This window comes from Hypanus sabinus, chromosome 27, assembly GCF_030144855.1.
Source record: "Hypanus sabinus isolate sHypSab1 chromosome 27, sHypSab1.hap1, whole genome shotgun sequence".
NCBI classification, from domain to species: domain Eukaryota; kingdom Metazoa; phylum Chordata; class Chondrichthyes; order Myliobatiformes; family Dasyatidae; genus Hypanus; species Hypanus sabinus.
Genome location: NC_082732.1, coordinates 19,609,566 through 19,635,641, shown reverse-complemented (window position 1 = coordinate 19,635,641; position 26,076 = coordinate 19,609,566). Strand labels below are relative to the sequence as shown.

At 37.9% G+C, this 26,076-nt stretch overlaps 1 protein-coding gene across 1 annotated transcript in view; it reads right to left on the bottom strand.

Annotated features, from left to right (window-relative positions):
* Positions 1-26,076, bottom strand: part of vps13d (vacuolar protein sorting 13 homolog D) — a 288,095-nt gene that overhangs the window by 134,402 nt on the left and 127,617 nt on the right. Inside the window, exons 36-43 of the mRNA XM_059951858.1 lie at positions 24,104-24,193; positions 20,509-20,649; positions 16,757-16,873; positions 13,914-13,988; positions 5,472-5,577; positions 2,240-2,392; positions 1,944-2,079; positions 66-113 (exon numbers count right to left, since the gene is read on the bottom strand). Coding sequence (XP_059807841.1) covers positions 66-113; positions 1,944-2,079; positions 2,240-2,392; positions 5,472-5,577; positions 13,914-13,988; positions 16,757-16,873; positions 20,509-20,649; positions 24,104-24,193 — 866 coding nt within the window. The remainder of the gene's footprint in view (positions 1-65; positions 114-1,943; positions 2,080-2,239; positions 2,393-5,471; positions 5,578-13,913; positions 13,989-16,756; positions 16,874-20,508; positions 20,650-24,103; positions 24,194-26,076) is intronic.

Genomic DNA, 26,076 nt, shown 5'->3' with positions numbered 1-26,076 from the left:
CAAAAATGACCAAATTAATGGTTGTGATTTGATTATGCATGTGCAAAGTGCAAAAGAATGCTTACATATACATGTGGATGTATTATATTGGTCTTGCTGATGGGACTTCCAACCTATGACACAAAGACAGAAGATGAATATTATAAAAACTGGTGTGCTAAATCTTGTAACTACTTTGGCTGGTGTCTGAAATATTTAATAGTATTCATGACACATTTTTACCCGTTGAGACAAATATTTCACAACTAAAACTGAGGTGAAAGGTTTAATCTGAACTTCCTAGCAAGAAACAATTAGTATCAGAACTGTTTCTGGTTTTATATTCCACTTAAGTTAAGGTACTTACTGATCTGATCCTATTATTGTTACCATTCGATTTATATATTAATTCACAATTTTGGTCATTGAATTATGGTAAGCAGGTTTCATTTTAGAGATGGCGAGGATGCACATTTTCCTTCCTCTCTTCTGCATCTCTGATTTGAATTGAATGCAGAGCATAAAAACATACAGCTGGGTCCAAACATTTCACTTTATGCTCTGCTCACATCTCTCTTTTCTCCTCTATATCGTTCATTGAGCCCGAATATTCCCTTCTTCAAAAGATCCCATGATTTTCCTTTAAATACATCTGTACAATATGTAATAACTGCACTACTTTCTGGATATTTTTTCTCAGTCTGTTTTCATGTCAATTATATTGTACCTTTAATTCTACTCTTCTGGACAAATGGAAATAAGCCCACGCCTACATGATCAAAACCTTTCAAAGACATTTATTTGGATACACCTCAGCTTCCTTTTTTTGCAAGAATCAACATATTCAACCTCTCCCAAGAGGTGCAAACTTGCAGTACAGATATTTTCTTTGGAAATAGTTCTTGTAACCTTTTCAGTCCATCTGTAGCTATCTGTGTAATATGGCAATCCAAAATATAAATGCTTCTTCACACTTAACCTAAAAAAAGGTTTGAAACAAGTTCAGCATAACCTCTGATGTTTATTTCAAAACCTAAAGCTATGGATTACTTTATCTTAAAAGCCATTTAAAAGATCATATGATTATTTTATAATAAGTTCCGAAGCTGTTGCTCCCTCTGAATATAACGTAATCCAGCTGTTGTTAAAGTACTGAATCTTTGAATTGTACAAGTTTTAACAAATTAGTGGATTCTGGTTAATTGAGCCAATAGTTAATTGAAGCAGCCACTTACTTGAGACAACTCTTAAAGGACAAAATCTTATTGAGAAAATAGCTGGGATTCCCTTTGCTTACTTGGGACACAACACCACTTAACTGGGGCAGGATACTTGCTGAACAGGATCTAACTAGTGTCAATCACACACACGTGTGGCCATTAGATGGTACACAGTGCTTAGACTGATCAGATTTTAAGTTGCATCAGTTGCATGTGTACAAAAAGCAGTGAGTTTGTCACTGATGGTTGGTGAGAAACAAGCAGTACGACAACTCAGAACTGTAGATGCTAGAAATGGCTGTAAGTGAAAAATGGAACAATCTGAATCCTTCAACAAGTTAGGAACTAAAAAGAACTTGAAGGTATCAAAAATAATCATGAATGTTACAATGAAGATTTGGAGGATGCAATCATCGAGAGAATTGTATGAAGGCAGTTCATTATTTGTACTAGGTGTCTGCGCTGATTTTGTTCATGCGGACAATGGATGAAGCCTTTCCTGGATAATTATTAGGAACTAATACAGCTTTACTGCGCTGTGGTATTATTGGTAGTGTTATATTGTATTTCATTTAAATACTTAATTTGTTACTCAATTTGTCATTTCATCTTAATACCTTTTAAATATTTTCATGATACTTCAGCTAATTGGGGCAGCCGCTTAATTGGGCCAAAATATTCTGCTCCTGAGGTGTCCATATTAACTTGAATCCACTGTACATGCAAGCAATTTATCACACATACCATGGAAGACTGGTTGTTTCGGTCAGGTGCTGCACATCGGAAGAAGACGCCGACTTTATCGACAGACACCGGACTTACTTGTTCCCACCCATGCACCCGCACCAAAAGCTGATGAATCTTCAACTCATGGGTGTGTCTGTGAGTACAATGCAAAACCTAGTGTCATATACATTTCACAAGGTTATGAATACATAATAATTTTCTGAAGAAATGCCATCGTGGTCAATGCACCATAAACACAGTTACTAAAGTAACAAAGATGCAGAAGAAATACCACAGCATCCTCTTTCACACACCTGTGTCTTAGTTTTTCCCTGGCTTCAAACTCAAAAGGTGCTTCTTCACCTGGGAGCACCTCACGCCACTGGCTGACATTGTGCTGGTCATCAAGGTCAGCCACAGATTCTTCATGTATATACCCTGGGCTTTCACTATGAGACAGGGCCACTCTAAAATCGAAAACAAAACAACGAAGTGTTCTTTAATGGAGGTGCAGCACATCACTCTTACTCATAGACACATCATCAATTCAATAAATTGCTGATTCATATCTAAGTCTTTCAATTCTGAAATTATAAAAAAAAACTTAATTTGAGGAAGAGGGATCAGTAGGAAGGAATGTCAATTCAGATGAAGAACAGTAAAGGGGCTAGCAAATTCTGTTAATGCACTTTAGGTATTGGTTTATCTAAAGGACAGACGCTTGTGCAAGATGGTGGTTACAATTATTACTGATTCATTCAAAAGTAATTTCTGTCTGAACAATATTTTATTAAGGAGGATATAGTTTGATGCATGACACGAGGTGTTTCAGGCTTGGGAACACAAAGTGGTTTTAGAACCAGGAATTTTCATAAATACCCTGTCACAGGAAATTGATTGCTTTGCATGAAGGAGATTTAATGCTCTGATTAGTGACAACTCTATTCTTGTTTTATTATGACATCACCAAAAAGATCTTTAGCAATGCCTACCTTCCCATCTGTTCACAATTTGCTCCAATGACCCACACTAATAAAGTAAGTGTATTATGGGATAATGTTGGGAAAGGTCGGAAAGCAACACTAGTTCTCTCCAAAGTTCATGTTCTAGCTAAGGCATGCCTTTTAAAATTGGACCCATTTGTGTAAATTTTTTGAGCACAGATTTTACATAAAGTCTGTTCATTTCCGATTTGGTTGAGGTAGGAATTTTTTTGAGCTGACGATCAATTATCATGAAAGTAGTTGTTGCACTTCTTGGGCTAACCATTTTTGATTGATCAATGATTGCTTGGCATCAGACATGCATCAATGATATCACACAAATCTGCAGTGTCCATGTCTGTAGTTCCTTTAATGTAAAGCAAGGAGTGAGCCACAAGCAAATTTGCAAAGAAACTGAAATTAAAAGGATACCTCCCCAACCTCTACTAGGTGCATTTTTTAGTGCTCCACTTTTGAACACAAGAAACACTGGATCACTTTAATGCAAGATGTTATAAGTTCTTAATGTGCTTCATCTCATTATAAGGTACAGCTATTCTCATCAGTCTATCACATGAAGGGTAGCATTATGTATCCTCCCTCACTTTCATGGAAATCTCTTATGCTGTTCTGCTGTGACTTGTATTACATACCCCTTGGGTATCTTGTGACTGTCTTATGACCATGATGTATTTGAGTATCTGGTGAGCATGATGTAATGGTCTTGTGATGGTGGAGTGATGTAATTTTCCTGCCAGTGTGAGGTCACATGATGACATGTTCCAACAGGTATAAAGCGGGAAAGCCTGCTGTGACGCAAGAGTTTTCAGTTGAGTCATTGTTTAATTTGTCAGTTACTCCGTTATGCTGCGTATTTGTCTCATGACACAGTTTCGTTTTAAAGTGGAGTTTTACTTTCTACTGTAAGGTACAGAATTGTTGTGCCGGCAGTTTCACGAATTGCTGCCAGGTTTGTTTGGTGCATCTTTGTTTTAATTTTAAAGTTTAAGTATTGGAGAGTGAAGACTTTAGCGAAGTACGGGGACGCGAAGGATCAAGTGAAGTTGGTGTCGTTCGGTGGTTTAATACAGGATCGACCTTATTGAATCTTCATTCGGAAAATAGTGACCTGCATCTGAGATAACCCCTGCCTATAAGAGCAGAAAGGGTTGTGCAGTGTTATCCACCAAGAAAAAGGTCAGTTCCTTTACGTCGTTTTTATTTCCTTCATCATGGATCCTTTGGACAAGGTATATTTCGGCTGGGATCACGTCGTTGAGGAATCTGTTACTTCAGGAAAGTCTCTCCTAATTGACTGTATAAATCACCTAGACTTTTGCATTTACCACTTTAAGACTGTGTTTGCATTTACCACTTTAAGGACTGTTCCAGAGTTGCCATATAACAGTTAACTTCCGGTTAAGTTAGTCGTTTGTTTACTTTTCATTTTTTTTGAGCAGAGTTTAATAAATGTTTATTTGTTTATAAAACCTGACTCAATTCTATATTCATTGTTGCTGGACACGTGACACTTGCTTCTCAAATATCACCATGGCATAATATGGTAGATACCATTAAGGAGCATGTAGGAATATGGTTGTGCAAGATTCAGGGTGATTTTCTTGATGATTTTTCAACTAGGGCTTGGATAGCTGACAATAATTCAATTAGAAGTGGGGAGAGTACAATGTTATTAGTGTATTAGTAAAGGATTTGTATGTTTTTTAAGGTTGTCATAGCCGGCGGAGGTGGTAGGGATAAGCTCCCACTACCTATTAAATGCTCCCAATGGAGTTTATCTCAAATACCCTCTGACAACCAAGTCCAGCTCCTGGCCTTCACATGTGGCTTAGCTATTAAGTACAGCAGAACCATTTCCACTGACAAAAGAATGGGCAAAGGTGGGTTACTGGGCAGATGGAGCTTGTCAGCTGTGGTTGACAGCTCACCTTGCAGGAAAACTCCGATCTCAAACCTCCACTGCCCTGTGGCTATACCCACTCATGGGGAAGGCTTCGGGAGTAAACTCTGCAGAGAAAGCTGGAGCCACTAAGGCAGTCCAATGTTGAGTTCAATGCTGACTGGCAACTCCTGTGATGCTGCTGGTGCCAAACTGTACCGGTCTCCGACATTCCTTTGGATTCATCAGCTGCATGTAGAGGGGGAGCCTGTTGCATGGGCAACATTGAACTGCCCTGACTTGCGTATCACGTAGACAGCTACAATGCAATATCCATGGTTGACCCTGACCAACGAAGGAGCTCACAAAGGATTTATATAACTAGGTGCTTGTTGGGCCAATGCAAGCTGATGCTTGAAAGGCTTTTCTTTGTGCTGCATGATTATGAGATCCATGCTTTACGCTCGAGAGAGATTAGTAGCAAATTTAAATTTATGTACCTGTCCCAAGAATATCTGAAAGTGAAAAACCATCTGTCCTATTTTTAAATGACAGATTTAATTTTCTCATACCATTTCAGTAACCTGGTCATGTTTTTTCATATCTGATTAAGCTTTTTTTTAAATGGAACTCACAAGATGTCACAAGGGGAAAATTTCAAACCTTGTTGGAGTGGTTGTAAGTGTTGCAAACCACATGGTACACCCTGTATGGTTCCTGAGAGCATATGGCACAAATGGTTGCCGTCGCTTAGGTATCTTCTCTTCTGCTGTAAAAGGAAACAAACACATCAGAATGGAAAGTCATTGCTGATAAAGAGTTGTCTGTACACTTGATTTTCCTCTCTGGAAATTCTGTTCTAAACAAAGATGGATATAATGCTGAGTTATACATTATTGATGATACATTCTACTCATTAGTTCTTGCATAAATGTTGTTCAGGTCTTGCTAGGTATATGCTAGATGAACAACTAGTTTGCAAAGTATTCTAATAACCATAAAAATTATTTTAAATTAATGGGATGTTTGCAAAAATAGATAAAATTAATCTATAACTGTTAAATTAATTTTTATCAGGAATTTCTTTGCTATGACATTGCTTTACTAAATTCCCTTACTAAAATAAGGGACAGGAAGATAGGCAAACTGCATTAGGACTAGATTGAATGCCATTGATACAGAGCCACCCCAAAGGCTACATGAGAAATGGAATGCAGAAGATACAGTCGGCCCTCCTTATCTGTGAATTCCGCATGCACGAATTCAACCAATTGCGAATCATGAAAACCCGGAAGTGCTCGTCCAGCACTGTTGTTCAAGCATGTACCAACTTTTTTTTCTTGTCATTATTCCCTAAACAATGTAGTATAACAACTATTTTAGATAGCATTTACATTGTATTAGGTATTATAAGTAATTTAGAGATGATTTAAAGTATACGGGAGGATGTGCGTGGGTTATCGTGGATCAGGATCGAGAAAAATTGTAAGTTTTCTTACTAAGTAAGTCAGAACAGGTACATCTGATATTATTTAGCTTCAGTTAGTCAAATGTTTGTCTTAGTTTATAGTGTATATTTTACCTTTCTTTGCACATAAAACGCTTAAGAAGGTTTGTTTCAGCGCTGGGCTCGGGAATGGAAGTTCCCAAGTTCGATCCAGTGACTGACCACTATCGAGTGCACTGTCCACCATGCCGGGTTGATGTGGAGGATCAAACACCCAAAACCCAATAATTAAACCACTGTGTTGCTTAGTAATAATTGTAGCTTTCATCAGGGCAGGGCCTTTCTCACTTTATCCTTTAAGATTGTTCTGATCGCTGACTGACTGTAGCCTAACACTTTTCCAATGACCGATGGCGTTTCACCTCTTTCCGATCGCTTTGTTATTTCCACTTTATTTTCAATAGTGATCGTGATTATTTTTGTGAACAGAAACACTGTGGATTCAGAGCTCCGCCGCTGGGTCCTAAGGTCCACCACATTGAAACAGGTTGAATAAGGGACTTGAGCATCCGCGTTTTTTGGTATCCGCGAGGGGTCCCAGAATCAATCCCTCGTGGATAAGGAGGGCCCACTGTACTTAATTACAGGAAGCAAAAGGACAAAACGGTGAAACAGAATTTTGTAAACTTGTTGATTCTGAGAAGCAATGTAAATATTGTAAAATGTTCATGGATCTTCTCTAAGTTCCTACCAAAATAGTAACTGTTCCATAGATAAACTGTTTTGAAAAATTGGTCTATAATCAATAAGTGATAGACACAGCACTTTCCTAATGATTTCTGTTAATGGTTAACATTTTGCAAATTTCTCATTTGTACTTACAAATCTTTTTATATTATTTATCTGCAGAACTCAGAATTCATTTAAGCCTGTGGTATTCATTCAGTCTTTCCACCCTCCTTTGATCTATAAAACTAGAATATTGGTGCCAACTAACTTTCTGTTGAGTCTCATTTTGATCCCAATTCTCTATAACTTAAATGTTAGATATGTCTTGGGCTTGATGCCTTCAGAATGGAATCTCAAATTAAAATCTGTTTTTTTCCTTCAAGATTTTGAATGGCTTCTTCAAGAGTATGCTGAACATTTTGCATCATTTAGTGCACACAATGGCTGAAGCTGCAGCTCAAAGCGCCACTTTGGTTTACCGCTCAGTTATAGCATCAAAAGCAGCAAAATATTATTTCAATCAATCAAATTGGAGTATGGTAGGTAGGTTGATGAAATATTGCAGTTTAGGAGGGCATCTGAGCATTAAGATATGCACTTATGAAATTTATTCATATATATGTACATATCAACATGAATGGCCATGTGGCAGGATTAAAATGAAATTTCTAACGAACAAATGAATGCGATAACTTTTAATGATAAAATTAAACACCAGTCCCTAGATTTAGCTTGTGCAATGCAGCACTGTCTGGAGAATAGCAAATAGCTGGCTTGATAGTGCAGTTAAACTATTTGGCATAATTAGTGCATGTGCAGGGAAGGATTATCAAGTTTTTCTGTATTACTGTGCGTACATAAACATAGTGTACAGATCTTTGTTTCTATTACATTAAGCTACTAAGCTTGATGTTGCTAACTTACAAATGCGTGATTTCTGGAAAGTGCAATCTTGGTATCAAGAGCAACTCTTAGCTCACATTATAGTTTCAGCTCTGTAGGTTTGAAACAGAGAACAGGCAACCTGCCACATTATGGCTATTTAGGTAACAGGAATTCACCCTTACAGAAATCATAGATTTAAGATTTGAAATACTCACTCACAGAATTTATGTGAAAAAACGCTGTTTTTCAAATTCACATTTCAGGATACAGCTATGTTGTGATACGGTTTGTTATCTGCAGGGACCATAACCCCTTCACCACACCATAATGTGGGAGCCACCTTTTGTCATTTCTTACACCCAAATTCTCATTACAGCAAACAATCTTTTCTGACTATTTATTGGTTGAAAAGGTTTAGGCATAATTTTTTCTTACTGGCTGATGACTTAGCCAAGCCGACGCAAACACAGCTGCCCTCCGAGCCATTATTTGTAACTGTAATGGAGACATCATTGGCTTAATTATGGCCATAGCAAAGCTCGCCATAAACCTTAACTCATGGGAAACTCAACAACTCTTTTTCCTCTCCAAAAATACAGATTTAACCCTCTCACTTCTAGGTCTAGTCTTAGCAGCAGCCGGGAAATCTGCCCAATTTGGTTTACACCCATGACTCCCAGCCACTACAGAAGGTCCTCTACCAGTTTCTGCCCTACTCCACTCAAGTACAATAGTTGTTGCAGGAATTTTCCTACCTATCCGCCTCTACCCCCTAATCCAAGATAATCAACTAATTCTATCAACCTATTTATGTTTAGGAGCATTAACCACCCTTTTTACAGCAAATAATCACACGATGAAAAGAAATACTGACATGTCTTTTGCTTTCAAAAATCATGGAACCTGTCATAAGTTGTAATGATTTATAGATTAGATTTTTACAATTATGAAAAAAGTATAAAGCTACAGTACAGATTTTAAATGTTCAGAACATGGCTGCAGGCAAATGTCAGGAGCTAATTTGGTTAAATCTTAATACATCAGTCAAATTACTACATCGTGGCCTTTTCAAGTCTCAGATTATCAGATTATTTCAAGAATCTGAAATTCAGAAGAACTTTAAAGTAGATGTGCCTGATTGCCTTGTCAAAAACAGTTCCTCAGCAGGAATGCCAATATGAAGCTACCTATGGATTTCAACTTATGAACAAAATAAATTGATAATTACCTAAGAATTGGCTTGGTCCTTGAGAAGCATAATACAAGAAGAATAAAGAATAACTTGCATCAGAAAGAACAATGAACAGAAAAGCAACTCATTTATTTTATGACCATCTAAAAAATAATAAATAGCTCTTGAAACTATACCTTCCCAATAGCCTTGGTCTTGTAGTTGAGCTCAGGGCAAGCCTCATCTTTAACATAATTTGCAACCGTATACATTGTCATTGAGAAATGCTGATTAAACTTAAATAATGATGCTTGATCCCAACATGCTTAATTGTAATGTTTCTCAAACTGGTACCTTGAATAAATATAAAAGAAAATCCCAATATTTTATAAGCACCCCTTTGAAAGACGTACTTCACCAGATATGGAAGAAATGCACTCAGTAGCCGCTTCATTAAGTACAGGAGTGAACTGGTGTGGTCTTCTACTGCTGTAGCCCATTTACTTCAAGGTTTGATGCGTTGTATGTTCAGAGCTGCTCTTCTCCTCATCACTGTTGCTACACATGGTTAAGTGAGCTACTGTTGCCTTCCTGTCAGCTTGAACAAGTCTCACCATTCTCCTTGGACCTCTCTCATTAATAAGGCATTTTTGACCACAGGGCTGCCATTCAGTGGATGTTTTTTTTCTCCCCCCTCACCATTCTCTGTCATCTATGGTCTGCTGTGCATGAATATCCCAGGAAATCAAGAGTTTCTGAGATATTCAAACTACCTTGTCTGCTACCAACAGTCAAAGTCACTAACATCACATTTTTTCCCCCATTCTGATATTTAGTTTGAACAACACCTGAACCTCTTGACCATGTCTGCCTGCTCCTATGCATTCAATTGCTGCCACATGATTGGCTGATTAGATATTAACATTAATGAGCAGGTGCCAATTTACCTAATAAGTTGGTTACTGAGTTCATATTCGTGTCTGTTAAAAAAAGGGAGGAAATTGCAGGGGCTCCAAGAATCATTTTTCAATCATCCCTGGCCACAAGAATGACACCATTTGGTTGATTGTGGGGTTGCTTATGAGATGTAAGGGATAAACTAGCAATTATAGACCAGTTAGTTTAACTCCAGTGGTGAGCAAACTACTAGAGTCAATACAAAGGGGCAGTATAAAAACTTCATGTGAGATGTTTTCTTTTATTAGCTAAGACATAAATGAAAGGGATAAGGGAGATTTATTCAAGAACTATATATCATGGTTGTCTGACCATAGCTTAAGAAATATGCAGAGTTCTGATTATCACATTGCAGGAGATACCACACACAAGAGGGTATTTATGAACAAGTTGCCATGATGAAAATTTTCAGCTGTGAGGAAAGCTTAGGTCAAAGCTGTTCCTTTTAAATAGAGGAGGCTGAAAGGAGACTTAATTGAGATGTATAAAATTACAAGAGCCCTGTAATGCTGAAGTGGGAAAAATCAACTTTCCATAGGGAATCAAAAACCAAGGAACATGTTTCTAAAATAACTGTTGGAAAAGTAAGAAAGACAAGGAAGGATTTTTTCACTGGCTGATGAGAGGAGTCTGGACACTATGAAAGGATGTAATATCAGAAATTCTCGCAATAATCAAAAAGCATTTGTATCTCTGTTTGAAAAACCGTGAACTGCAGAGTTATGAATCAAATATGCCGGGATGAAGATGGGTGCATCTTATGCTATAGGTGTACAAGAAGCCAAAATACTACCTCCCTTATGTATTCAGAGCTGTAAGGCAAAGGATGGAGAATAGAGCCAGTATCTTTTTATATAGGTTGTCATTCATTCAATGAATGACCTGGAAATAAAAAGCACTAGCATCAAGTTGATTGATATTCTTCCAGTTGGCTAAAACAATCTCACAGCCCTGTGTTGATTCTTGTACAGCTAAGAAGTACAGAGTCAGGGTGGGCATGTGGGTTTGCGGGAGTGTCTGTGTGTTTGTGTGTGTACATACACATTTTGCATGTATGTATTTTCGTGGGGTGGCGGAAAAGAGAGGCATCTCTACCAAAGGAGATGTAAGGTGCTCCTTCTCTCCACTAACCTGCAGGTCACCCTTGGGTATGGTGTAGCACCTGCTTTACCCTCTTGATCAGGGTCAATTGAAGGCAGGTGGTGGATGGTCGTATGAGTAGCTGGTGCATATCACAAGTTCTGGTTATGTGACCACTGACAGCTGGCACACAATCTCTAAAGAGTATTGATAATGGCTGGGATCAACCATCTTGTAAAGACACTGCCAGAAGAATGCAATGGTAAATCACTTCTGTTGAAAAATTTGCTAATAATAATCATGGTCATGGAAAGGCCACAATCGCCCACGTCATACAACATAAAGAACAAAGAATATTTGAGTACATATCCATATAATGTACCCAAAATAAAAAGACAGAATGTGACCATCAAAACAAATCACTTAATGATTACAATAGGACAAGCTTTTTCCCATATTGGAGTAGTGTTTCACCTTAGAACCACTCCTGGTTGGAAGATAAATATAATGTTGTGGAAACGGGAACAACCAAGCTAAAAATTCTCATTTTTCTTTAATGAAATTGCAAAAATTATTGTTAAGGTCAATTGTTAAAGAACAACACACATTTATTCTATACAAAATAATCACTTTCTGTTCTGTTTGGGCACAATGTCACCAGATAGCAAAAGTTTGCTAACAATATCAGAACTCATGTGAGAATAGAATTTTCCTGACAATTAACTGAGTACAGGCAGTCCCCGGGTTAAGTACGAGTTCCGTTCCTAAGACCATCTTTAAATCGGATTTGTACGTAAATCGGAACAAGTACATCCGGTATTATTTAGCGTCACTTAGTCAAACGTTTGTCTTAGTATATAGTATATATTTTACTTTTCTATGCATATAAAACACTTAAGAAATGTATGCATTTTGATAATTAAACCACTGCGTTGCTTAGTAATAATTATAGCTTTCATCGGGGCAGGACCTTTCACATGCTTCGTTATTCTCACTTTATCCATTATCATTTAAAATTGTTCCGATCGTTGACCGACTGTAGCCTAACGCTTTTCCAATGATCGATGGCATTTCACCTCTTTCCAAACGCTTTATTATTTTCACTTTATTTTCAATTGCGATTGCTTCCCGTCAATGGAACAGAAACACTGCAGGCAGCAGGTCCCAACCTGCACCAGCTCCCGAGGTCCACTGGGTCCTCAGGACCACTGCACTGATTTCCCCAGGTCCTAAACTGCACCACACTGAGACAGGTTAAATGGGACAAGTGGGGGCTGTGCAGGGTTTGGGTATTTGATCCTCCACAATTTTCTGTGTGGGAATTTAAACTGGAGGTGGCAGTGTTTTTTTTATGAGGTTGAGTTGCGAGCTCAACATGAACCCGGCATGGATGGTACGGGAGTCACTGGATCGACATCAACCCGGCACGGGAGCGGTCTGTCACTAAATCGAACTTGGGAACCTCTGTTCTTCAGCCCAGCGCTGATCTGACTGCGCCACCAGCCAACCAACTGGAAGTGGGGGGGGGGGGGGGGGTCAGGGTGAATCCTACTAAGAAAAATTTAAGCCAAACACAAAGTTAAACATTCAACACAGTGTCAACGGCAATGACTTAAAATTGCAGACGGTGTCGCGATCCGACATAAGATGGCGGACAGTGTTCTCCTTCCTCAGTTCGTAAGTATGAGTTGTCCATAAGTCGAATGTTCGTAACATGGGGACTACCTGTAGTCTGATATAACAATTTCATAAAATACTTTGACCAAATAACTTGATCAAGTAGATGGTGAGGTACACTTAATGCCAATTTCTGAATCTATCAAAATGACTGACAATGCTTAAAAGGTTAAACTAAAAAAAAGTGTCAATATGAATATGTTCCTGCCAGTCATTGATCACTGCAGGGTTCAATATCAGTAAAAGTTGTGTTGTTCAAATTGAGAGCTTCAGCTGAGGGAGACATTAACTAAAGTTTTAAAACATCGGGCAAGAAAATTATTGGGAGCCAGATAACAAAGCCACAAGGTCAAGGTCATGAAGAAGGTATTTCTACTGATTTAAGCAGCATAGAATTTCAATAACTCTTTGTTAACTCCCTCCCAGATTTATCTCCAGAAAACCATAACTGAACACCAGACTGGAATGGTTCTCCTCAGGGAATAAGTAGGATTTTACCAGATATGATTATTTCCATGATCTGAGTAAGTGGGACAGGGAAAAAAAATGTTTCTTCTGCTGAGGAGGTTGAAGGCCATTTCAAGTGGCCTTGAAGAATTTCTTAAAGGGTTAATAGCTAAGTGGCTATTTTATGTTCTTACATTAAACCTTTTGGTGAGTCACTCATGTAATCTCTTCAATTAGTTAAACATCACTAGACTGAGGGTTTTGATAATTAAACATGCTCATGGCTGGCTCTTCTTTGTAACTGGAAGAAGATATTTAGGAAATTTTATCCCTCTGACTACTGACTAGCAGGAAGGGATGGTTGTGTACAATTAACATTATTTGGGTACAAACTACTTTGAGGATTGTTCTTCATCGATCAGCTGAAATACAATGCAAAACAAGGCACCACAGTTAAAAATAGAGCATGGGTCGCTACATGGAACTATGATATTGTGGACATTATAGAGTTGGCTGCCACAAGGGTATGAATGACTGCCAGGAAAACAATGAACAATATACTCTGAAGACAGGTCAGTAAAGTAAAATGGTATAGATACAAAATGTAAGACACCAATCAGTTTTTTCTTTTGTGCTGGTATATCACACTATAACTTATCTGATAAAAGATAGTGGGAATATTCTTGACTTCTTCCCATTCCTGGTACCGTACCTCTGGCAAATATCTGCCGCTCTAGGTTTGTCAGACTGGTAGTGCTTCTAGTTCTAAGACAGGCAAGAGGGCTGCCTGACAAAGAGAGAGAGAGAGAGAGAGAGAGAGAGAGAGATCAAGATCAAGTTAGAAAGTTACACTGTTGTCCCTTTTTATATGAATGAATGGCATGATAGATAAGGATGGGTACAATGAAGAGAGGTATAACAGATAATGTCATATTTCAAATTTTAACCCAATGCTAATAATGTCTATTGGTGATTATTTTAGTAGTGACTTTAAGTGATTTTAGATCTCACATGTCATTGACGTAACAAAAAGGACAGTATTTGTATTTTGGTTTTCAGAGTCTCAGATTTAATTTCCCTGATGAGGTCAAGTTAAATTGTGGAGGTTGTTTAAGACAAAGTCCTGACAGTCAAGAAACAAACCTTTAGCAGACAAGAATGTTAAATAACAGGTAAATATTGAAAGGGCAGCTAGTGTACACACAAAATGAATACAATTTAATATTACCGGCATATGTTGTGAAATTTATTAACTTTATGGCAGCAGTACACTGAATTACATGATATAGAGAAAACACAAAAAAGTTACATTACTTGCATATATACAAAAAAACCATTAGTTAAATGAAAATAAGTAGTGGAAAATAACAAATAAAAAAGTAGTGAGATAGTATTCATGGGATCTATGTCCATTTAGAAAAGCTGAAGATCAAGCAGAATTTATGAGAGGAATATAAACAGTCGACCTTTTAGTCTGAGGCCTTCATCAGGACTTGAAACATTGATTGCTTATTCATCTCCATATATGCTGCCTGATCTTCCAGCATTTTTGTGTGTATTTGCTCTGGATTTCCAGCATTTATAGAATCTCTTCTGTTTATAAGTTAGCATACCTGCCATGCTGTGAGGATTTCCAGTGGGGTCAAGTCATCAATCAAGAAACTATTCATTGATAATTGAACACATTAACAAGGTAATAGCTCAGAAACATACATTCAACAAGTAAGTTCCCAAGGCCCAGCTTTGACCAAATATACCTATTTTTAATGTGAATGAATGCTGTCAAAACCAAAGTTAAAATTGTGATGTTTAAGACTGACTTGCAGAATTGGGGGTTAGAAATCAAAGCAGTTAATGACATTCGTAATTAAACACCCATTTCAACAGGTCGGTGATGTGACTTCACCAACCTGCACTCGGCATTAATTAAGGCACTAACCCTACAAATTCAAATTAATAAAAATTCACCAAAACTCATTACCATTTTACAAACCATGTTAAACTCCATCTCCTCTATACTATAGAATTAATAATTTTGTTTTTAAAATTTGTTTCATTATTGCACGAAGATTGTATTTTGAAATGTTCAGAATCATTTTTGTATTAATGCAATATTATGGGAAATCTTGAATTACTTCAGTAACATTCTTTAAAACCTTTTTTAAAAAAAGTAAATATTTTAAGCATGGAGACCGTGAAGCTAACAAACTGGTGATGGTAAAGACAGGACCTGATCGCCACACAGCTCTCAGTTTGGCTTGATTAAGACTAAAGTGGCCCGAATGCTCCTCTGGGTAACTACTGTACAGACTGAGAATATAAGATCCAGACCCAGGGTCCTCTTCTTATCATTACCATCAAGAAGGAGGTATAGAAGCCAGAATCAGTGATTCTGGAATGGCTTCTTCTCCTCTGTCATCCAATTTCTAAATGGACATTGAACCCAGGAAAACTAACTTACCATTTTAAAATAATTTCCATTTTTGCACTACTCATCTTAATTTAACTATTCAATATACATATTTATACACTTCTCTAATTCAGTTTTTCCCTCTATATTGATTACATATTGCATTGTACCGCTGCTGCAAAGTTAACAAATTTCACGACATATACTGGTGATATTAAACCTGATTCTTATTCTGAATCTGATATAAATTTTTTAAAGCTACAAAAAAAGGTCTTTGTAGGAGCCCTCTTCGTAAGCTTTGCATTGCATCACAAGCTTGAAATGGTCACTAAATGAACAACACAAAGTTCTTTAATTGCACGTTAATGAAACAGCAGGCAGGTATTGCCTAATCTACACCTCTTAAGGAGGAGGAATTATGAACTTTTTTTTAAAAAAAGGAAGAACAATGATGGCGGGTACAGAAGAGGAAAGAGAATTGAGTTCCTTAGCTTTCTAATGGTATATCTACCATTAGAAATTAGCTTATTCAAATATCTCAGTAATAATGAAGTGAAACATTTCTCACTATCAATTGTCTTTTTTAAATGATTCAGGATCAAACTTGGAATCTTGAAAACAAGAAAAGGCTGTAACAGTACTGTGACTGCAGTTATAATTAGAAAACTGCACTCCATAAAGTATGTCTGGGATTTTATCCAAGTGCTCTCAATACGAATACACATTAGCTTTCTACTTCTTAGATAAAGAATAATAAAAGATTTTGAATTTGACATTGTTAAAATATTTAAAAACATATTTAGAAATCTAGCCATTAATCAGTATGAAAAAAATCTCTCTGCTCTCGGAGATGATAGAAGCTTTGGTTAGATTCAGGGCTTCTGACCAGATAATTTGGCCAACATTTTCAATACAGTATGCTTTCATTACAGTACAACCTAATAAATTTGCACGTAACTTTTCCAACTTCAACTGGGAGCATGCAGCCCTCAGCCATGAGACCATGGCAATAATCTACCTGGTCCTTTTATCAAGACGTGTAATTTTCTAACAGATAGCTCAAATGAAACTGATGAATTGAAGTTTGACTTTTACCACCATTAACACTGGAAGAGAATTTCATCCTTTTTTTCTCATGTACTTACTGTGTCCAAGTAATGGATCGATGTGTATTCCAGTCCTCCACCGAAACGTTTCAGAATTATCACTTTCTTCTTTACAATAGTCAGCAATCCAGGAGGCTTTTGTCCTTTTGTACTGCTCTACAAGACAACAAACAGAACAGTAAAAAGTAAGGAATTGTGTTAAAAGCAATGCTTTTGAACTAAATTAAATTATAGCCAAACTCCACTGATTCTAGTTTTAAACCATACTGAGGGGATGCTGCATTTCTATGGACCCACCAAAAGAGACTAATTCAAGAAATAAGCGTCTTTCTTAGCCAGGAAATTAAATACAAAATTTTTAAAAATCTGCAAAAACTGAAAATCTGAGAGGCAAAACACTTCAATACCCATGGAGAGACCCTTTATTCCATGCTTCAAAATTGAGAGGCACTGCCCTTGACAACAAGGTACTATATAATCAAGAGTGCCACCAAGCGTCTATGGTACAACTTGCCAATGAGTTTCAAGGGTCTCCGGCAGTCAGTGATGAAGGTCTTTCTATCATCTAGCAGCACAGCATGAAGAGTGGTGAAATACTCTCCACTTGTCTGGATGAGCATAGCTCCAACAACTATCAAAACATTTTTGCATTATCAAGCAGTCAAGTAGACTAGTATCTCATCAAACAGATTAAGCATTGATTTCTTTCTCCTTTTATGAATAATGTTTGTAGTGTGTGACTTTTACTTGCCTAGGCTACTTGAAAGCTCCTCTCAAATCTAGAAAGAGCAACGAATTGTACATTCTCCTCACAAGCTGCACATTGCTCTCAGTTGAAAACATATCAGTGTTCCTTCACTGAAGATGGTTCTAAATCCTGGGATTCCCAACCCAGTGGCATGGTGAGAGTGCTAGAAGGAATGCAGGTGACTCACCACCACCTTTTCTAAGACAGTTAGGGATGGGAAGAGTGCTGACTTGGAGATTTTCATGAAATCCTAGTAGAGAAAGTAGATATGAAAATAAATGCAGAAAATCAAGGCAACATTTCAGAGACTAAAATTAATGGCCTTGAATTTCCAAAGAGTTACTGGCAGTTCCAAGTGTAACTGCTAGCATTTCCTCATACAACTGGCAGGGAATTCAGGACACTAGAAAGGTGTCCTGTTCATGCTATGACATTGAACTCATGGATTCCAGTGGCAGTGCCCGCTTCCTGCTGTTTTATTATTAAACTTCTTTTCACCCTAGTTCCTGTGTAGAGTCCATTCTCTTCTCCTAATTTGTCAGTTGGACCTGCTCTGCCAACACAGTTTTGCATATCTGTGCATCCATAACTGTGGATTCTCTACCAGTGTAACTGATAGGACCTTTAACATTGTTCATTATATTTCCAACAACTGTTGCATTCCCTCCCACAACTTCAAAAGCTTCCCCTGTTCTTGCTTTCCACTCCAGCAGCCTCCACATTCAAAATGCTTTGAAATGTCCATTTAATGGTACCTTCAATATGATGCTAACATCAAAGGCATCTTCTCCTCTACTCAACTTCTCATTCAGCATTCTGAAGGAATTATTGTCACTATTATGCAGGAATTTACAATAATTTCTTTCAGTTTATAATATTTACTTCCCTCTCACCAAGTGGTCAGTTTAACACTATAATATTCCAGCTGTGGAATGGTAATCACTTTATAGATAGCACCACCTGGTCTGCAAGCAAGCCTTAAAGCTACTGATTAATTTGTTTTAATTTTCCTAACTACTTTCAACTTCGACCTGCCTACAGCTTGTTAACTACTCGACTGAAACATAAAGCATTGCATGTCTCATTGATCTTTCTGGATTCACCTCTAACATTTCATACAACAATGCTGTTGTTCTCAATTGTACTCCTCCATTGTCCCATTACAATTCCCTTTGCCTTGCATTGTTCATCCTTTTGCCTTCCACTAGGCCTTTTAGTTCCTTTCTCTCCTCATCTCTTCTCTACATATTAAAAACGGTATTTAATCAGTAATCAGTTCTGATGAAAGATAATGAAACTAAACACTGGTTCCCTTTCACTTAATGCCACATGCCATGGCAGAACATGTTTTCCTGCCTCAGATATAGGCCCTTCACTTATGAACATACAAACAGAGGCAAAAGTAGGCCTCTCAGCCCGTGATGGTATAACTCTCGGAGACGTGAGGCGAGATATAGGCTTTTATGACGGACGTGGCAGTGGTGTTGGGGCAGGGGATGGCAAAGGGGAACCGCGAGTACTCGTCGATAATGTTGAGAAAGTAGACATTGCGGTCGGTGGAGGGAAGGGGGCCCTTAAAGTCAACACTCAGTCGCTCAAAGCGGCGGGTGGCCTTGATAAGTTGCGCCTTGTCAGCAGCAAGAGACCACCATTTGACATCCTGGAGACTGAGGGAGGAGCAGTGCCTCCAATTGCCTTTATACAGGGGTCTGTGGGAGGAGCCACAGGAGCAGTCAGCGGGGGGGGGGGGGGGAGGGGGGGCGTGTCCAGACAGGTATATGTAGTTCACCACAGCCCGCTCCATCAAATCCTGGTTTATCTTAAAATCAATTTATCTTAAGTGGGCCGCCCTTCTTTTGAAACTGTAAGCCTAGTTGCAATCCTCCCAAAAGGAAACATCTCTCCACATCCATCTTGATCTTGTATGATTCAAGTATTTTTCGCCAATTGAGGCACTTTTCAAATACCTTGCCTAGCCACTTAATCAATCTCTTCTCTACTTCCAATTCAAAATAGTTATCTGATGAAAGGTCTTGGATCTGAAATATTAATATGCTTCTCTTTCCATGGATATCTTCTGACCTGCTGAGTGATCCCAGCAATTTTTGTGCATATTCCCAAGAATACATACTCAGCTGCTACTTTATTAGGCACTTCCCATGGCCAAAGAGGGTTTGTGGGCTATGGTCCATCAACTTCAAGGTTCAACGTGTTGTGAGTTCAGAGATGCTCTTCTGCATACCACCATTGTAACATGCGGTTATTTGAATTACTATTGCCTTCCTGTCGGCTTGAACCTCTCAATGCAGTGATGCTCACACAGAACTGCAGCTCACTGCAGGTTTTTTTACTCCTCACACCATTCTCTATAAACTCCAAGGACGGTTGTGTGTAAAAATCCTAGGAGATCATTAGTTTCTGAGATGCTTAAACCACCCTGTCTGGCATCAACAATCATGTCACCGCCAGTCATTCAGATCACGTCTTCCCATTCTGATGTTTGGTCTGACCACGTCTGCATGTTTTTATAAGTTACTGCCACATGGTTGGCTCAAAAGATATTTGCATTAATGAGCAGGTGTACAGATGTACCTAATAAAGTGGCCACTTGAGTGTAGGACTAGGTTCTTAATTTGCTGTAACAGGGTAACTGTTCATCTCACAAATTATCTAAGTGAAATTCAAAGCTATCTATTCTAATATACTTCCATATCATCACATTATCTTTTTCCAACAATCTGTGTACTTTTAAAATATAAGCTTGAAATCAATTATTTTTTCCCCCAATCTTTGTTTCTGATCATTCCACCGACAATGAACCAGGAACCTAAATAATTCAATGAAAGAAATGCCCTTCTTAGCATTCTCTTCTGTACCTGATTAATTTACAACTCACTTTTGCTATATCTTTACTGCAACAAATGCAGCCAACATAATTTTCCAGCAAACACAATTTTCACAAACCATGGCGATCCTCAATTTAATAGCAAATAGAAAAGCTGTACTATGACCTGCTTAGCCTGGACTACCCAAGGTCCCTTACCCATTAGAACAGATGTGATGTTGATGTCAAGTCGCTGTTTTGCCTGGAGATCCAACTTAAGGCGAGGCGGGTGAAGACGGCTCGCTGCTTGTTGCTGCCAACTCAGGTAAGTTGTCCAAGGCTCAGCAAAAGGTTCCCAGCCTAGTGAAAAGGAAATTGGGAAAATATCTTAACTGTAAATAGCCAGAGAGTTGATCTAGATTTTATGAAGGATTTGATTATGAACAGGCTGAGGTTTGCACTGTTCTTCTTTTTTGGTTTTCAGCTTGTTAAACAGACTGCAGTTAAATCAGTCTATGAATGAGATCCTGAATATTTACAAAGAGGGTAAAACCAACACAGGGGAATTGGCATTACTGATTTTATTCATTAAGGTGTAGCGCTGACTCCATTATACTGATCCTGCTTAAATACTACTTCCAGGTCAAGATATACTTGAAGAACTTTAATTCAAAGACTATTTTTTATTTCCACATAACAAAAATTTATCTAAATTTAAAGGGACCAATAATACTTCCCCCCCCCCCCTTTTCATTGCTGGTATGTTGATAAACTAAAGTCATTAATGAATAGTAAAACCCAAAAAAAATTTAAAATTCAAGCTTTGTAAGTTGAATTAAGGATGCCAAACCCCTGAGTCAATCATTGTCCATACAATTATTAAAATTTGTACTGCATACTGAAAATAAGAAAATGTAGAAAAACTAAATTAATTTCTGAAAACTGAGCATAGTGATCTTTTATTGCTTAAACTTGTAACACCGGCCCTTGTAAAATCCCCTCTTCTTTCCTGAAAGACTAAGCAAAACTCAAAATGGAAAATGATTCTGTTTTGTTGATGAGATGTGAATATTTATTGCCCTGCCAATAATTAACCCTATGATTGAGGCCCGTTAATCAGAGTGCAATTAGAATTCAATGGATAATTTCCTTCTCCAAGAACAGCAGTGAATCACTTTTTTTCTTATGATTATTCTGTATGATCAGTTATCATTCATTGAATTTAAACTTGTCAGGTATCATACTAGAATTCCAATTCCTGTTTCTGGCTCAATTGCCTAGGTGTCCAAGTGTTAGTCTAGTAACTTAACCAGAGTTGTGCTACATTCTTACTACAAATTGTCAATTAAAGATTGCAAACCTAGAACTGGAGCATTAGTAGATCATTTGACTATGGGAAAACAGACCAGGTAGCTTGCTTTCAACAGTTACAATTATTTTTAAGTAGCAGTAGCTGCACAATGATCAAAGGTTGCTAACTTGGTACAGGCTTGGAATCACAGCAAATACTTTTAACCTTCCATATTTCAGTTCTGCTCTTCTTTGGTCCAGTCAAACATTCCTGAATTTTATCTCACTCAATCTTGCAGGAATAAGTATGCTATCTTGGATGGAGATGCAAAAGCATGTGGCTTTCTCAATAACTTGGCCAGAAATTGAAATATTATGATACATGAGAGACTTGATTTGCAAAAGAAAATTATAAAGAAAACCCAAGCTTTACAGTTATCATGAACAGAAAATTCTAAATTAAGAAATAACACATTTTGTTGGATTTCTGTAAAAAGCCTGAAATCAAAATGCCCTAAATTCCAAATTCCACAGCAATGTGATCTAGAAATAACACATCGAGTACAGAAAACCTTTTATTTAAAAAATAAATCAAGCAACACTGCTACTCTGTTCTTTGTACAGCGATTTGGCTACTGCTGAAAGATCTTGTTGTCTGTGTATAGACATAAAGTCTTTGGTGTTGGAAAATCTTATCCAGCAGTCTGTTAGCTAATATGCCACGTCAGCCAGAAAATCAAAAGGGTGTACATAAAACCCATCATGTCCCATGTTCCAGTGTATTGTAATTTAAATGATTCCGATGACTGGGGCTAGGCACCAAGGAAATTCTCAATAAAACAAAAGCCCTCACAAAACCAGCAACAGGGGGTTTTAATATTTATTGCAGTGACATTCTTCCATAAATTTTAAGATCACAACATTTTTAAAACCATCTTTAAAACATTCTGATTTTGTAAGTTTCTATCTTTGGGAATAGAACTTCCCATTGCTATGTTCAATGGGACTCATTAGATGGGCAACTATGCATATGATAATGACTCAAACACAAAGTAACTGTTTAATACTTCAGTGTTTTAACATTACTCTGGAAATTCCCACAACTAACTAACAGTGCTTTAAAGCAACATTGAAAATCCAACCTCTTAACCTATAGTCACCCAGTATAGGAAGGATGTTGAGGCTTTGGAGAGGGTGCAGAAGAGGTTTTCCAAGAAATTGCCTGGTTCCGAGGGCATGTGCTATCACGGGAGGCTAGACAGACTTGGGTTGTTTTCTCTGGAGCACTGGAGGTTGAGGGTAAAGGTTTACAAGAGTGAACAGAGAATATCGGTTTCCCAGGGGCCATACATTAAAGGTGAGAGGGAGCAGGTTCAAAGGGGATATGTATTTTTTTAAACTCAGAGAATCATAGATACCTGGAATGTGCAGCCTGGTATGGTGGCAGAGACAAATACATTGGAGGCTTTTAAGAGATGTTTGGATAGCCACATGGATGTAAGGATGATGGAGAGATATGAATGTGGTGTAGGTAGGACGGATTAGTGTTTGGGTGTTTTCGATTTGCTCTTTAGCTGGTTCAGCACACCATTGTGGGATGAATGGCCTGTTCCTGTGCTGTACTGTTCTATGCACTTAATGAACAAAACCTTAGGAAATTAAAACAAGATAGCCAAAAATATATAGCAGGTCAGTCCACACCTGAAACAGAACTAGCTATTTAATGTTTTGAATATAACATTTTCAAGGACACTTGAATTCCTCTCAAATATTATCCAAAGTTCAGAATTTATTCAGTCATCCAGAATTTGCAATCTTGTCAAACATCATGTGTACAGCATTAAGCACTGGTGGTGATGTGGCAGAAAGCCTCTCTTCAATTCAGCTAGATATTAGCCCCATCTAGTGGTTATTATAAATGAATGTTTGAGGTGCTTATATTGTTATTTAAATATTTGAATGTAATACATACTCTGGTGTAACATACTAGAAAAAGTTTTTTTCTGTGTGAACCATTTATACCATGGTAATGGGAAGTGTGTTTACTTGATCTAAGCTTCACTTCTGAACTCATTTCTTTCCAGTTACAGTTTTGTGGATTACCACTTAAGTGTCTTTCACATGGAGATAAAAGAAATACCTGAATATGCAGCATTAATAAAACTCATTCACATTGCCTTCACCTTGTACTTAGTTCTTTAGCCAATTGCCTCACCTTTACTAAATACTTTTAATAAAGTCTACAGAATTGTCATTCTGTTGGGTTCTGGGCTCTTAGCCTCTCCAATCCTCTCACTGCAATCTGCCGGTGTGATACTTGCCAGCCTAACATTTTTTTAAAATACTGGGACCACACCAGATTGGCAGGCCATGCACAACTATTTGGAATCTTGTCTAACATACGTTCACCAAATGGCTATCTTATGTACACAAGTATTTTCTACTGTAAATACCTGTGAGCAAACTAATCAAGGTTGTATAATTTATACATTATTTGATAATAGATGAATCTTAAACATCTTACCTGACAACTCACGGTTGTAATAATCTCCAGAAAGAGTGAAATTAGCAGACCCCTCTGGGTTTGATCCTATCTTCTGGAGGAAATATAGTCCTAAATAAAGAAGAAAAACCAAGTCAAATCCCTAAGCATGAAAGGGTCCTGATCAAGTGAGCATCAAGACTGTGCCTAATAGGTATAACCCCACTGGCAATGGTCTATGAATTATGTTCCAAAGCCACCCAGTCCCAGCAACTGGGATTGATATCTGCCCACAGCAAATATTTCAAACTGCTCAAAATTTTACTATTGTAGTTTCAAGCACACCTACCGTAATTAACTAACAGCTGTTCTTCATGGGCAAAAAATCAAATATCAACATGCTATTGTAACATGCTGACATCAGAACTGAAGTGGATGTGATTCTGCTTGACATCTACAAACACAAACTTTTCAGTAAAGGATCACTTCAGCAGCGCAATTTAAACTGTTTGTTCACCTCTTTCAAGAGATGCTACGCCCAGTTATATATCCTGAGGACATTAATTGAGATCAGCTAAATGAGTGTAAATAGCAAACCAAAACTCAGTATTTTCTACGAACAAGAATGCTGAAAGAACTTACCAGGCCAGGAAGGGAGAGAAACAGAATCAAAGTTTCAGATCAAACCAAAACAGGAAAAATAAGAAAAAAATGTGCTTTGAATTGTGGAAATGGAAAAGGATGGAAACAACAAGGGAATATCTGTGAACAAGAGCAGAGCAAAGTTGTCAAGATAATGATTCGTCAAAATTCTAGTACTAAGACGCAGATGAAAAAGAGAAACACAACAGAACGAAACTGAAACACTGAGTAACTATAGTGGAGAGAGAGAAAAATATTGGTAAACTGAAATTTCTGAATTCCATGTGGAATCCAGCTATCTGCAACAAGGCCAGTCAAAAATTGAGATGTTTTTCCTCAAATGTTTTGAGCAGTGAACATTACTGGAATGTGAAGAAGACCAAAGAAAAAATAGAAAAGAGGAGGGATGGAGAATTAAAAGTGACAGGTGATTGGAAACTCGGTCATTTTTACAAACTGATCAGAGCAGCTCTACAAAGCAGTCACCCTATTTCCATTTGTTTTTTCAAAGGTTCAAGGGTTCATTTATTATCAAAGTATACACCTCTGAAATTCTTCTTCTCCAGATAGCCACAAAACCAAGAAAAAAAAAGTTCAGTAGCACAATCATCAACCCCCAAATCTCTCCTCCCTGCACACAAAAAAAAAACAAGAAAGATTGGGTGAAAAACACAGAATACAAAAGAAACCATCAGACTGCAAAAAAATCCATAGAAGTCCACATCCAAAACACAGAAAACCTATGCAACATTCTCCCTCTCCGTAGCACAGCCATTTCACCAGCAATAAAAAGGCAGTCTCCCCTCTCTGGCAGCAAAGCGACCTCCCCTCCAACGATAAAAAGGCAAGCTATCTGCATTCTAATGTCCCTCATCACTTTAATCGGCAAAATGGAGTGAGCATCAGCTTGCAGCCTTCTTGCCACAAGGTTCCCACACACTGCTTCTGCCTCCACAGAATCCCCTCGGAGACTGTAGAGTGCTGAAACACTGAAACAATCTCTCAAATGCAAATCACGGGCTCCAACAGTTCCAGAATCACATTCGAGATGAAAAACAAACATAAAAAGCATAAAAGAAATATGTGGTTTCATGATCTATCCAGAAGATGTTGACTGAAGGAGCACTGTATGCAGGCACCACCTTGACTGGAATTCTCTAATGTAAAGGAGCACCAAATGCAGCATACTAAATTGGCAGTGCAAGTGAACTGCTGCTTCACCTAGATTGTGGGAAGGGATACATAAAAGGACAAATGATGCACCTCTCTTGGCTGCAAAGGGAAATGCCACTAAAAGGCAAGCAATTAGTGGAGATGGAAGAGCAAGTCAAGGAAGTTGTGGAAGATAGAGTGCCTTTGGAATGCTGAAAGGA